We start from the raw sequence: 14,804 nt of genomic DNA on the forward strand, positions 1-14,804 counted from the left end.
GCCCACTTGTCCTGTTACAGGATGCATTTGACAATATGATGAATGGGATACAAAATGCACACTCTAATTCAATCATTGCAGTCTGGCACCTCTCTCACCAAGTGCATATCAGAGGAGGCTGGTGGTAGGAGCTAGAAGACATACTCATTGTAATGGCTGGAATGGAATTCCCGGAAACTGAGTCAAAAGTGGTTTCTATATGTTTGATGTGTTTGATGCCGTTCCATTTATTCCATTCCAGCCATTACAATGTGCCTGTCCTCCTATAGCTCATCCCACCAGCCCCCACTGCACATGAACAATCAACATTTACAGTGCCTTTCAAAAGTTTTCACCCCCTTGGCGTTTTTCCTACATTATTTAATGTAATGGACATACACAAAATAGTCCAAAAAGATTAAATGAAAAAAATATCTTGTTCCAAAAAATAAAATAAAATTCAAACGGAAAAGTGGTGCGTGCATATGTATTCACCCCCTTTGCTATGAAGCACCTAAATAAGATCTGGTGCAACCAATAACCTTCAGAAGTCACATAATTAGTTAAATAAAGTCCACCTGTGTGCAATCTAAGTGTCACATGATCTTGCACATGATCTGTTCTGAAAGGCCCCAGAGTCTGCAACACCACTAAGCAATGGGGCACCACCAAGTAAGCGGCACTATGAAGACCAAGGAGCTCTCCAAACAGGTCAGGGACAAAGTTGTGGAGAAGTACAGATCAGGGTTGGGTTGTAAAAAAATATCCGAAACTTTGAACATCCCACGGAGCACCATTAAATCCATTATTAAAAAATGGAAAGAATATGGCACCACAACAAACATGCCAAGAGAGGGCCGTCCACCAAAACTCACGGACCAGGAAAGGAGGGAATTAATCAGAGGCAACAAAGAAACCAAAGATAACCCTGAAGGTCCTGCAACGCTCCACAGTGGAGATTGGAGTATCTGTCCATAGGACCACTTTAAGCCGTACACTCCACAGAGCTGAGCTTTACGGAAGAGTGGCCAGAAAAAAATAAGCAAACATGTTTGGTGTTCGCCAAAAGGCATGTGGGAGACTCCCCAAACATATTGAAGAAAGTACTCTGGTCAGATGAGACTAAAATTGAGCTTTTTGGCCATCAAGGAAAACACTATGTCTGGTGCAAACCCAACACCTCTCATCACCCCGAGAACATTTTATCGGCAGGGACTGGGAAACTGGTCAGAATTGAAGGAATGATGGATGGCGCTAAATACAGGGAAATTCTTGAGGGAAACCTGTTTCAGTCTTCCAGAAATTTGAGACTGGGATGGAGGTTCACCTTCCAGCAGGACAAGGACCCTAAGCATACTGCTAAAGCAACACTCAAGTGGTTTAAGGGGAAACATTTAAATGTCTTTGAATGATCTAGTCAAAGCCCAGACCTCTGTGGTATGACTTAAAGATTGCAGTACACCAGCGGAACCCATCCAACTTGAAGGAGCTAAAGCAGTATTGCCTTGAAAAATCCCAGTGGCTAGATGTGCCAAGCTTATAGAGACATACCCAAGAGACTTGCAGCTGTAATTGCTGCAAAATGTGGCTCTACAAAGTATTGACTTTGGGGGGGTGAATATTTATGCATGCTCAATTTTTCTGTTTTATTGTCTTATTTCTTGTTTGTTTCACAATAAAAAATATTTTGCATCTTCAAATTGGTAGGCATGTTGTGTAAATCAAATGATACAAACCCCCCAAAAATCTATTTTAATACCAGGTTGTAAGGCAGCAAAATAGTCAAAATGCCAAGGGGGTGAAAACTCTCACAAACCACTCTGCAATGTAAGAATATATGTTGCTCAGACAAAGGTTATCACCATAGAATTCTAATTATATGGTTATCACAGACTGAAAGCCTAGCTAATAAAAACACTGACATTGCATCTGACTGAAGTTTGCAGAGACTCCTTTTTCACTATAAAATTACTTAATAAATATACATATTATGTTGCAGTCATTCTTACAGTAGCCTACATTTTGTGTTTCAAGAATTTTATATTGAGAGCAGCTGCAGAGGAAAACAAAGACAGATCAATTCACCATCTGTTGGTTTTGTATTCCTGAATGTACCGTGAGTTTCTGACACCTGCAGAGTATTGTGTTGTCTTCACAGGTTTATTGATTCAGAGTACACGGTAGTACAGTGACTACAGAACAGTGATGCTGCAACAATGAAGGTATCAAACCTCATACTGTATGTTCCAACACCATACTCCATCCTCCTCAACAAAAGATTCACAGCATGAAAAATACATCTACAATAAACAAAAGTATAAATGCAACCTGCAACAATTTCAAAGATGTTACCGAGTTACAGTTCAGATAAGGAAATCAGTCAATTGAATTAGGTACTAATCTGTGGATTTCACATGACTGGAAATACAGATATGCATCTGTTGGTCACAGATACCTTTAAAAAAAGTAGGGGCGTGGATCAGAAAACCAGTCAGTATCTGGTGTGACTACCATTTGCCTCATGCAGCATCTCCTTCGAGTGGATCAGGTTGTTGATTGTGGCCTATGGAATGTTGTCCCCCCTCTTCAATGGTTGTGCGAAGTTGCTGGATATTGGCAGAAACTGAAACATGCTGTCGTACGCGTCGATCCAGAGCATTCCAAACAGGCTCAATGGGTGACATGTCTGATGGGTATGAAGGCCATGGCAGAATTGGGACATTTTCAGCTTCCAGGAATGTGTATTATCCTGCTGACCGTTGAGGTGATGGCAGAAAATGAATAGTATGACAATGGACCTCAGGATCTCATCCTGGTATCTTTGTGCATTCAAATTGCCATCAATAAAATGAATTGTGTTTGTTGTCCGTAGCTTATGCCTGTTCATACTGGTGGGACGCTGCTATAGACCACCAAGTGCTAACAGTCAGTATCTGGATAACATGTGTGAAATGCTTGATAATGTATGTGATATCAAAAGAGAGGTATAATTTCTGGGTGATTTAAATATTGACTGGTTTTCATCAGGCTGCCCACTCAAGAGAAAGCTTCAAACTGTAACTAGTGCCTGCCTGGTTCAGGATATGAATCAAACTACAAGGGTAGTTACAAACAGTACATGAATGAAATCATGAACATGTATTGATCATATCTTTACTAATTCTTTATCAACAATGACAAGCCACTGGGGTCTGGCAATGTGGATGGAAAATTACTGAGAATAATAGCGGATGGTATTACCACTCCTATTTGCCATATCTTTAATTTAAGCCTACTAGAAAGTGTGTGCCCTCAGGCCTGGAGGGATGCAAAGGTTAGTGCCCTATGATAGTAAAGCCCCCTTAACTGACTCAAATAGCCGACCAATCAGCCTGTTACCAATCATGAGTAAACTTTTTTGGTTTAAAATGGAAAAATGGTGTTTGACAGTAAACAAACTGACAACAGACTTTTAGCACGCTTATAGGGAAGAACATTCAACAAGCACAGCACATACAAAATGACTGATGATTGGCTGAGAAAAATTGGTGATAAAAAGATTGTGGGGGCTGTTTTGTTAGACTTCAGTGAGGCTTTTGACATTATCGATCATAGTCTGTTGCTGCAAAAGCGTATGTGTTATGGCTTTACACCCCTGCTATATTGTGGATAAAGTCTAACAGAACACAGAGGGTGTTCTTCAATGGAAGCCTCTCCAACAAAATCCAGGTAGAATCAGGAATTCCCAGGGCAGCTGTCTAAGCCCCTTACTTTTTTCAATCTTTACTAATGACATGCCACTGGCTTTGAGTAAAGCCAGTGTGTCTATGTATGCAGATGACTCAACACTATACACGTCAGCTACCACAGCGACTGAAATGACAGCAAAACTTAACAAAGAGCTGCAGTTAGTTTCAGAATTGGTGGCAAGGAATAAGTTAGTCCTAAATATTACAAAAACTAAAAGCATTGTATTTGAGACAAATCATTCACTAAACCCTAAACCTCCACTAAGGTTCTCTTTTGTAATGAATAATGTGTAAATTGAGCATGTTGAGGAGACTAAACTACTTTGAGTAACCCTGGATTGTAAACTGTCACAGTCAAAACATATTGATACAACAGTAGCTAGGATGGGGAGAAGTCTGTATATAATAAAGTGTTGCTCTGCCTTCTTAACAGCACTATCAACAAGGCAGGTCCTACAGGCCCTAGTTTTGTCGCACCTGGACTACTGTTCAGTCGTGTGGTCAGGTGCCACAAAAAGGGACTTAGGAAAATTGCACTTGGCTCAGAACAGAGCAGCACGGCTGGCCCTTGGATGTACACAGAGAGCTAGCATTAATAATATGCATGTGAATCTCTCCTGGCTCAACGTGGAGGAGAGATTGACTTCATCACTACTTGTATTTGTGAGAGGTATTGACATGTTGAATGCACCGAGCTGTCTGTTTGATCTACTGGCACACAGCACAGACACCCATGCATACCCCACAAGACATGCCACCAGAAGTGTCCACACAGTCCCCAAGTCCAGAACAGACTATGGGAGGCACACAGTACTACATAGAGCCATGACTACACGGAACTCTATTCCACATCAAGTCTATTCCACATCAAGTAACTCATGCCAGCAGTAAACATAGATTTAAAAAACAGATAAAAATACACCTTATGGAACAGCGGGAACTGTGAAGCAACACAAACATAGACACATGCATACAAACACACAATAACATACACACATGTACACATGGATTTTGTGTTATAGATATGTGGTAGTAGAATAGAGGCCTGAGGGCACACACGTAATATGATGTGAAATCTGCTATGAATGTATTGTATTGTTTTTAGAATGTATAATTGCCTTAACTTTGCTGGACCCCAGGAAGAGTAGCTGCTGCTTTGGCAGCTAATGGGGAGCAGTAATAAATACAAATACACATACCATAACCCCAATGCCACCATGGGGCACTCTGTTCACAACGTTAACATCAGAAAACTTCTCACCCACACCACGCCATACAGTACAGTTGAAACCGATATTCATGCGTAAAGAGCACTCTTCTCCAGCGTGCCAGTGGTCATCTCAACTCGGCACAGCCAGAAGAGGACTGGCCACCCCACATAGCCTTGTTCCTCTCTGGGTTTCTTCCTAGGTTTTGGCCTTTCTAGGCAGTTTTTCCTAGCCACCGTGCTTCTACACCTGCATTGCTTGTACAGCACAGGTGTAGAAGCACGGTGTACAGGTTTGTACAGGTTTCTGTACAGCACTTTGATGTATCAGCTGATGTAAGAAGGGCTATATAAATACATTTGATTTGATTTGATCGAAGGTGACGTCGGTTATGAATCCGACCTGCATTCCGATCAAGACCCTGGTGAGGACAACGAGCACATCATCTTGCAACAGCTCTGTTGGACATTCCTGCAGTCAGCATGTCAAATGTACGTTCCCTCAAAACTTGAGACATTTGTGGCGTTGTGTGACAAAACTGCACATTTGAGAGTGGCCTTTTATTGTCCCCAAGACAAGGTGCACCTGTGTAATGATCATGCTGTTTAATCAGCTCCTTGATTTGCCACACCTGTCAGGGGGATGGATTATCTTGGCAAAGGAGAAATGCTCACTAACAGGTAAGTAAACAAATTTGTGCACAACATTTTAGAGAAATAAGCTTTTTATGCGTATGGAAGATTTCTTGGGATCTTTTATTTCACCTCATGAAACATGTGACCAACACTTGACATGTTGCGTTGTACTCTACACCTGATCCTAGATCTGTTTTTGCTGTCTTGTCAACTCTTAATGGTCATTGTCATGTTTCAATACGGCCTCCAGTCTCATTTCACCTCGTTTACAGTATCACGTGATTTACTTTCACATTTGGGCAGGCGTAAGGTCGAAGGGCAGGCATTACGTTGCAAAAGTGGGCGTGTTCATGTGCTGGCTTATACTAGTTCTGTCAACAACACACATACATCACCGTTTGAAAAATATGCTACACAGACGTCTCTGCAGAGAAAGCAGCTTGTGTCTGACTACATCCCCGATGCAGATTCGCTTCCCTTGGAAGATCTGGAGAGAGAATTCGCATGTCTCTACTTCACAGGAGAAGCATTTGAACGTAAACCTTTTATTTTTTATTTAAAAAAATAGACATGTCGGGAGATGAGTTTGGATTGGTCTGCCATGTAGCCTGCTTCTGTCTATAACATTAGCTGGTCAGTATGTGTTGATAGTCCTTTCTAACGCGCTGTTTTTCAAAGATATGCAGTGCATTCGGAAAGTATTTAGACCCCTTCTCTTTTTCCACATTTTGTTACATTACAGCGTTATTCAAAAATGTATTCAATAATTTTTTCCCCTCATCAATCTACACACAATATCCCATAATGACAAAGCGAAAACAAGCTAAGTATCCAAAACAGCTTTTAGATTACCAGGGCGAAACATTTATACAAGGGCAAGTTATTAGTCATTACAACAGCAAGGGTGAGCTAGTCTACCGTTTTTGTCTAACCTCAGCGTCTGTGATGGTTTCATCCATATGAAAAGTACTATCTGATCCTTCACTAACATTAGAGTATAAGGATTTGTCTACTTCTGTCAGCCTATACATTTTCTGCATGTTGGGCTCCACCATTCCTGCAGTTGAGAAGCTCTCCTTGGTAAAATGAGCATGGCACAGGCGACTACTTTGAAAAGGTGCGACTCGTCTTTCCCAGCAAATTCCAACCATCTTCGCCGGCATTCTGGACTTGTTGGAAAGATAAAGAAAAAGTTGGCTTGGGTGTCTTGCATCTGGTTTGGCTGTACTGTGACTTTCTCCAAAACAATGCTACTGGATTACCAATAACGGTAGACAACTCTACATTCAGGTAACCTAACCTACAGGGGTTGGGTTATGGCCAATGACATAATGTCTTCCAGTTGTGGAAGCTCTGTCTGGGTGAGGTCGAGAATGCACAGAAAGATTAATAAAATACACATTTTGCTCAAAACATATTTTTTGCAATTTAGTTTGTGTACTTTATGTCACGTTCCTGACCTGTTTTCTGTTGTTTTGTATGTGTGTGATGGTCAGGGCGTGAGTTTTGGGTGGGCAGTCTATGTTTTCTGTTTCTATGTTGGTTTTGGGTTGCCTGGTATGGCTCTTAATTAGAGGCAGGTGTTTTGCGTTTTCCTCTAATTGAGAGTCATATTAAGGTAGGGTGTTCTCACTGTTTGTTTGTGGGTGATTGTCTCCTGTGTCAGTCTCTGTATGTTACGCCACACGGGACTGTTCCGGTTTTTGTTAGTTCGTTCGTTTTATGTAGTCTGTTTTCCTGGTTCATGTGTTCTTCACGTTGTATGTAAGTTCGTGTCCAGGTCTGTCTACATTCGTTTATTTGTTTTGTAATTATTAAAGTGTTTGTCGTGTTTTTCCGTTTTGTCTATTAAATCATTATGTATTCACAACCCGCTGCATTTTGGTCAAATCCCTGCTACTCCTCTTCGGATGAGGAGAAGGAGGAAGCCCGTTACACTTTAGTGTATTTATACTTGGGATATCACTTTTCAACTCCTTGAAGGAGTTGGTAAGATAGCACAAACAGATCTAGGATCAGGCTACTGCATGCAGCACTTGATACAGTTCCTGTATTTAAGCATTCATGTTACAGAGCTAGTGTTTTTTTCACATTTATTTAACCAGGTAAGCCAGTTGAGAACAAGTTCTCATTTACAACTGCGACCTGGCCAAGATAAAGCAAAGCAGTGTGACACAAACAACACAGAGTTACACATGGAATAAACAAGCGTACAGTCAATAACACAATAGAAAAAAAGAAAGTATATATACAGTGTGTGCAAATGGGGAGGAGGTAGGCAATAAATAGGCCATAGTAGCGAGGTAATCACAATTTAGCAGATTAACACTGGAGTGATAAATGAGCAGATGATGATGTGCAAGTAGAGATACTGGTGTGCAAAAGAGCAGAAAAGTAAATAAAAACAATATGGGGATGAGGTAGGTAGATTAAACATCAGCTATCTGAGCAGCTAACCGATCGCTGCAGCTGTACATAGTCCATCTGTAAATAACCCACCCAAAGATAGTGAGGGAAATATAAGTTTCAGCGATTTTTGCAATTCGTTCCAGTCACTGGTAGCAGAGAACTGGAAGGAAAGGCAGCCAAAGTATGTGTTGGTTTTAGGGATGACCAGTGAGATATACCTGCTGGAGCGCGTGCTATGGGTGGGTGTTGTTATCGTGACCAGTGAGCTGAGATAAGGTGGAACTTTACCTAGCATAGACTTATAGATGACTTGGAGCCAGTGGGTCTGGCAACGAATATGTAGCGAGGGCCAGCCGACTAGAGCATATAGGTCGCAGTGGTGGGTGGTATAAGGGGCTTTGGTAACAAAACGGATGGCACTGTGATAGACTGCATCCAGTTTGCTGAGTAGAGTATTGGAAGCTATTTTGTAGATGACATCGCCGAATTCGAGGATCGGTAGGATAGTCAGTTTTACTAGGGTAAGTTTGGCGGCGTGAGTGAAGGAGGATTTGTTGCGAAATAGAAAGGTGATTCTAGATTTGATTTTGGATTGGAGATGTTTAATATGAGTCTGGAAGGAGAGTTTACAGTCTAGCCAGACACCTAGATATTTGTAGTTGTCCACATATTCTTGGTCAGAACCGTCCAGGGTAGTGATGCTAGTCGGGAGGGCGGGTGCAGTGAACGAACAGTTGAAAAGCATGCATTTGGTTTTACTAGCGTTTAAGAGCAGTTGGAAGCCATGGAAGGAGTGTTGTATGGCATTGAAGCTTGTTTAGAGGTCCAAAGAAGGGCCAGATGTATACAGAATGGTGTCGTCTGCGTAGAGGTGGATCAGGGAATCACCAGCAGCAAGAGCGACATCATTGATATATACAGAGAAAAGAGTCGGCCCGAGAATTGAACCCTGTGGTACCCCCATAGAGACTGCCAGAGGTCCGGACAACAGGCCCTACGATTTGACACACTGAACTCTGTCTGCGAAGTAGTTGGTGAACCAGGCGAGGCAGTCATTTGAGAAACCAAGACTATTGAGTCTGCCTATAAGAATACAGTGATTGACAGAGTCGAAAGCCTTGGCCAGGTCGATGAAGATGGCTGCACAGTACTGTCTTTTATCGATGGTGGTTATGATATCATTTAGTACCTTGAGCGTGGCTGAGGTGCAGCCGTGACCAGCTCGGAAACCGGATTGCACAGCGGAGAACGTTCGGTGGGATTCGAAATGATCAGTGATCTGTTTTTTAACTTGGCTTTTGAAGACTTTAGAGAGGCAGGGCAGGATGGATATAGGTCTATAACAGTTTGGGTCTAGAGTGTCACCCCCTTTGAAGAGGGGGTTGACCGCGGTAGCTTTCCAATCTTTAAGGATCTCGAAAGAGAGGTTGAACAGACTGGACAGAACAGAATGCAACATTGGCGGCGGAAGTTTTAGAAAGAGAGGGTCCAGATTGTCTAGCTCAGCTGATTTGTACGTGTTCAGGTTTTGCAGCTCTTTCAGAACATCTGCTATCTGGATTTGGGTGAAGGAGAAGCTGGGGAGGCTCGGGCAAGTAGCTGCGGGGGGGTCGGAGCTGTTGGCTGGGGTAGTTGGGGTAGTGTTATGGGATTTTTATGAATAAGGACTAAATGATGTATACATTTAACTAGAAATATAACTAACAGAATTATATCCTGTCTGATGAAGAATGTTTGTCCATAAGAAAGAGGGACTGTTAGTAGGCAAGGAACTGTGGAAGACAACTTGTGACCACTGTGAAACTGATAACAGAGAAGGAAGTCTCCCCACCCAGGGAGGGGAGAAACCTTGGGCTTGTAGTAGATTGTATACAGGTGGCAGGCAATGTATGAGAAGGACTTGTGAACTATATTGTCATTGTATTAGAGGAGGAGGGACATTTATGACGAAATGAGAGGTATATAAACCAATGTACATGTAATGATTGGCAGAGCGCTCTCCTAAATACATGTTCTGACTATTGTGGCTGGGCCTCCGTCTGATTCATTTCAACCAGTTTCTTACAAATTCTGGGTTTCAGGCTGAGTAATTAATTAAATTGGGTATTATGAACAACTGAGAACAAAATTCTCGTAACAGGTAGCCAGGAGGAAAGCATGGCCAGCCGTAGAGAAATGCTTATTGAAATTTTCGATTATCATGGATTTATCGGTGGTGACCGTGTTATCTAACCTCAGTGCAGTGGGCAGCTGGGAGGAGGTGCTCTTGTTCTCCATGGACTTTACAGTGTCACAAAGCTTTTTGGAGTTAGAGCTACAGGATGCAAATTTCTGTTTGAAAAAGCTAGCCTTTGCTTTCCTGACTGTCTGCGTGTATTGGTTCCTGACTTCTCTGAACAGTTGCATATCGCGGGGACTATTCGATGCTATTGCAGTCCGCCACAGGATGTTTTTGTGCTGGTCAAGGGCAGTAAAGTCTGGAGTGAACCAAGGGCTATATCTGTTCTTAGTTCAATTTTTTTTGAAAGGGGCATGCTTATTTAAGATTGTGAGGAAATTACTTTTAAAGAACAACCAGGCATCCTCGACTGACGGGATGAGGTCAATATCCTTCCACGATACACGGACCAGGTCGATTAGAAAGGCCTGCTCGCAGAAATGTTTTAGGGAGCGTTTGACAGTGATGGGTGGTCGGGGGGTGGTCATTTGGAACCTGTTAAAGCCCATTTTGCTAATAACAGCCTGCTTCCCAAATGGCACCTTATTCCATATATAGTGCACTACTTTTGACCAGAGCCCAATGCACTATATAGGGAATAGGGTGCCATTTGGAATGCAGCCTTAGAGTGAAATGCCTGAACAGGAAAAGCCTTTTGATTCTGTGATGTAGTAGCCTGGTCTCAGATCTGTATATACTGTCTTGGCAATCCCTATGTCCTTGTGTTTGTTGTGACATTGACCATAGGAGTGGCAAGACAGCACATACCGAACTGGGACCAAGCTAGTGCTGTAGTACTTTTAAAAGGGAATCTTGATTGTAGTAGTCATGTTTCTGAAAGGGAGAATACAGAAAAGCTCCTCAGTGAGACTAGATAGGATTCTAATGTCAAGGGTCAAGCTTTGGACCAAATTGTTGTTTTGTTGTCACTGCTGTTTTTTTCTAGTGTATTTCCATTGTTTGCACACAAATAAACAAACTGTAGAACCTCAATAGAATAAACCAAACCTATTCTAAAATCTGTTTCTGTTCTGTCACTGTGTATTGTGCATTATTCATTACACTGTGGGAAATGTTGGAAACCTGTCATCTACCCTTAGAGCTCGTGCTTGCCAAGTCAAATAACTTCTTTTTACACAGAGTAGGCTACCGCCAACACAGCACTGTACTGTAAATAGCTATCTTGCTACAGTAAAGCAGTGAAGTAAAGCTAATGACAAACATTAGCGTGTGGGGCGGCAGGCAGCATAGTGGTTAGAGTGTTGGACTAGTAACCGAAAGGTTGCGAGATCGAACCCCCGAACTGACAAGGTAAAAATCTGCCATTCTGCCTCTGAACAAGGCAGTTAACCCACTGTTCCTAGGCTGTCATTGAAAATAAGAAGTTCTTAACTGACTTGCCTAGTTAAATAAAGGTCAAATACAAAACAGAAGGATGATGGATGCATCCTGTTCCCTATACAGTGAGGCCCTGGTCAAAAGTAATGCACTATATAGGAAATAGGGAACAGGTTGTCATTTGGGGAAGACCTGCCTGCTCTAAGACCTTTCCATCACAGTTGACAATTCCACTGTGTCCCCCTCCCAGAGGGCAAAGAACCTTGGCATGACCCTAGACAACAAAGCAGTGACTGCTCTTGCATAGAGTACAACCCTACCTCATACAGGAAGAGGCGTAGCTCCTAATCCAGGCACTTGTCATCTCCCATCTGGACTACTGCAACTCCCTGTTGTCTGGGCTCCCTGCATGTGCCATCAAACCCCTGCAACTTACCCAGCACGCTGCAACCCTCCTGGTGTTCAACCTTCCCAAGTTCTCCCACGTCACCCTGCACTTCCACACACTCCACTGGCTTCCAGGCGAAGCTTGCATCCACTACAATACCATGGTGCTTACCTACGGAGCAGTAAGAGGAACTGCTCTTCCCTACCTTTAGGCTATGCTCAAACCCTACACACCAACACCTCTGGTCTCTCTGACTTCATTTATTGAGGAAATGTACTTACTATGACTGTGATATGTGGCTGTCCCACCTAGCCATTTTAAGATGAATGCACTAACTGTAAGTCACTCTAGAGCATCTGCTAAATGACTAAAATGTAAATGTAAAAACTGTAATTCTGCAATGAGTATATTCTTCAAAATATCTTCAAAAAGAAATGTCCCCAGATGAACTTTTGGACAATATTTAATGTTGGTGTCATCATTACAGTCACAGTGTATATAATCAACATCACTCTCACCAACAGGAACTTAGTACACTACCACTTAATAGTCAACGACAGCAGTAGAGCCACTATGTCTGGTTTAGATGTGTCTTTGTCTCAGCCAATGGAATCACACTGGACTCAGCTGAGCTAAACTGGAGCAGATCTGGGTTCAATTACTATTTGAAATCTTTCAAATACTATTGAGCATTTTCCCTAGCCTTGACTGGAGTGCCAGGTTGACTGGGTTTGGATGTTTCAGGTTTTTCTATTGGATCTATGGAAACAGGCAACCTCAGTCAAGCACAGACAGAGTATTTGAAATGATTTAGAGTAGTGTTTGAACCCAGGTCTGAGCTGGAGACTAGCGCTGTGAGGCAGAGTGTTCCTGACAGGTTGCCGTGACTACAGGCAAGGCTCTCACTAACTGTTCCAAAGAGTGTTGTCACATCGGACCATGGCAGGCCTGGGAATCACAGTCACACAGACATGAGCAGGTGAGTCCTCCTGTTGCTGCCTACCTCTCAGTCCCTTTTAACAGGACACTGTTCTGTCTTACTCTGTAGGTTGGAGGAGACATAGAAATAAAATGTAAATAGAACGGTCCACCCATCACAAAACGTTATGGTTGGAGCATACAGCCCGGCCAACACAGAATTAAACAAGCATAGAAACTCTTTAACTAACTCTCTCAGTCGATTTTTCAGGTCATGACATTTTTACACCTGCCACATCAACTATCAGCATGAGATGTGTTTTTGGCAAGATATAAGCAAGAATAGATTTTGTTTCCACCTCTCAGTTTTGGAGGGTTGGAATCGATGCCTTGATGGTGGGACTGCAGTGTTCTCGCTCTCTCTCTTTCTCTGTGCATTTGCCATTAAGATTCTTTGTGAAGGGAAAAGGAAGAATCTCCTAAGCCATTTAGAATTCATGATTCAGGAAAAGAAAGACAGTAGGATTCTGGCAATGAAACAATACTGAAATCTAAGATCAATAATAGTGACAATAAACTACAAATACATGAGATGAAAGGACTAGCGTCCAGTCCAGTGGCTGTACCTGTTCATCAATCTGCCTCACACTACAGAAAAAGGAGATAGGTTACTGCCCTATGGGGTGTTCTGGCTCGGGAAAGCATTACTAACAAGAGATGAAAGCAGCAATTTCTTACCATGTTAAAATTAGGGAAGAGTCCCACACTAGAGGAGGTGTCCACTTGGTGGAAGGGCATAAAGGGTTTCATATCCAAAGTGGACTGCATCATCAGAGACTGATTCCGCACCAGCGCAGGCAGTGTGTTGCTATGGCATGAACTTCCTTTGGAGACGGAGAAATAGTTAGATAGAGAGAGAGCGGGGGGAGAGAGGGATGGAGAGAGAGGAGAGAGAGAAAGGGACAGAACAATGGAAGGAGATAGGGAGAGAGAAAGAGAAAGAAAGAGTAGGGAAAAGAGAAAAACAGAGAAAGAGAAATATTAACACATTTTCAGATGAGGGCAGTACGATGTAGTTGCGGCAGGTTAGTGCGTGGTTAGAGTGTTCGGCCAGTAACCGAAAGGTTGCTGGATAGAATCCCTGAGCTGACAGGCAGTTAACCCACTGTTCCCCGGTAGACCGTCCTTGCAAATAAGAATTTGTTCTTAACTGACTTGCCTAGTTAAATAAAGGTTAAATAAAAAATAAAAAGATTATATTCATAGCACTAGGACCATACATAACACACACAAGGAGCTAACAGGCAGAGAAAATACACTGTACACTGTGGCTGTTGTGAGCGCTGTGGCAGAGAATAGTGGAAAGTAACTCATCATGTCTTAAATGAAGCAGAAAGACGTCTCTACGCGCTCATAGGCTGTGGTAAGATGTGGAGTGTGTGTGTGCTGGGGTGTGAGTCAGCCTGGAAGGTAGGCTGGCTGGAGGAATGATGCAGTACATTATGTTGGGGCAGAGGGAATGGAGCTAGGAGAATACTTGTATGGCTGGGACTGGGGCTTGAGCCCAGAAACAGATCATACCTGATGCAAGGCAGTTCATTGGTATCGTAGTCATATCTGTGTATATCTACTTTGTATATTTCAAAGGAAAATAAGGTTATTGCCAGTTCACTTCAGGCTTTCATACTCTGTATATACAATACAAAAGCTTCATGCCCATAGAAGCCTATGGATCCAGACCAAAATAAAGAATGATATTAACCAGCTCTGCACTACTGTAGATAATCGACACAGAATTCAAAGCTCTTTTCTCTTCATCTTCCCTCCATATTATGCATGTTTTATGCGCGTGTGTGTGCATGTGTGTGCATGTGTGCGTGTGTGTGTCTGTATACAAGAGTTAATCTCAGTAGAGATTTAATAGCATGTGAGATGAAAAGTGAGTCCATCTCAGAAATCCACAAGTGCAGGCTTCTGAGTGCT

At 42.5% G+C, this 14,804-nt stretch overlaps 1 protein-coding gene across 1 annotated transcript in view; it reads right to left on the reverse strand.

Annotated features, from left to right (window-relative positions):
* Nucleotides 1–12,339: 12,339 nt before the first annotated feature.
* LOC129843503 (zinc finger protein 385B-like) overlaps nt 12,340–14,804 on the reverse strand; it is a 148,341-nt gene continuing 145,876 nt past the window's right edge. Inside the window, exon 3 of the mRNA XM_055912256.1 lies at nt 12,340–13,705. Coding sequence (XP_055768231.1) covers nt 13,470–13,705 — 236 coding nt within the window. The 3' untranslated portion in view covers nt 12,340–13,469. The remainder of the gene's footprint in view (nt 13,706–14,804) is intronic.

Source organism: Salvelinus fontinalis, unplaced genomic scaffold (genome assembly GCF_029448725.1).
Source record: "Salvelinus fontinalis isolate EN_2023a unplaced genomic scaffold, ASM2944872v1 scaffold_0148, whole genome shotgun sequence".
Taxonomy (NCBI): Eukaryota; Metazoa; Chordata; class Actinopteri; order Salmoniformes; family Salmonidae; genus Salvelinus; species Salvelinus fontinalis.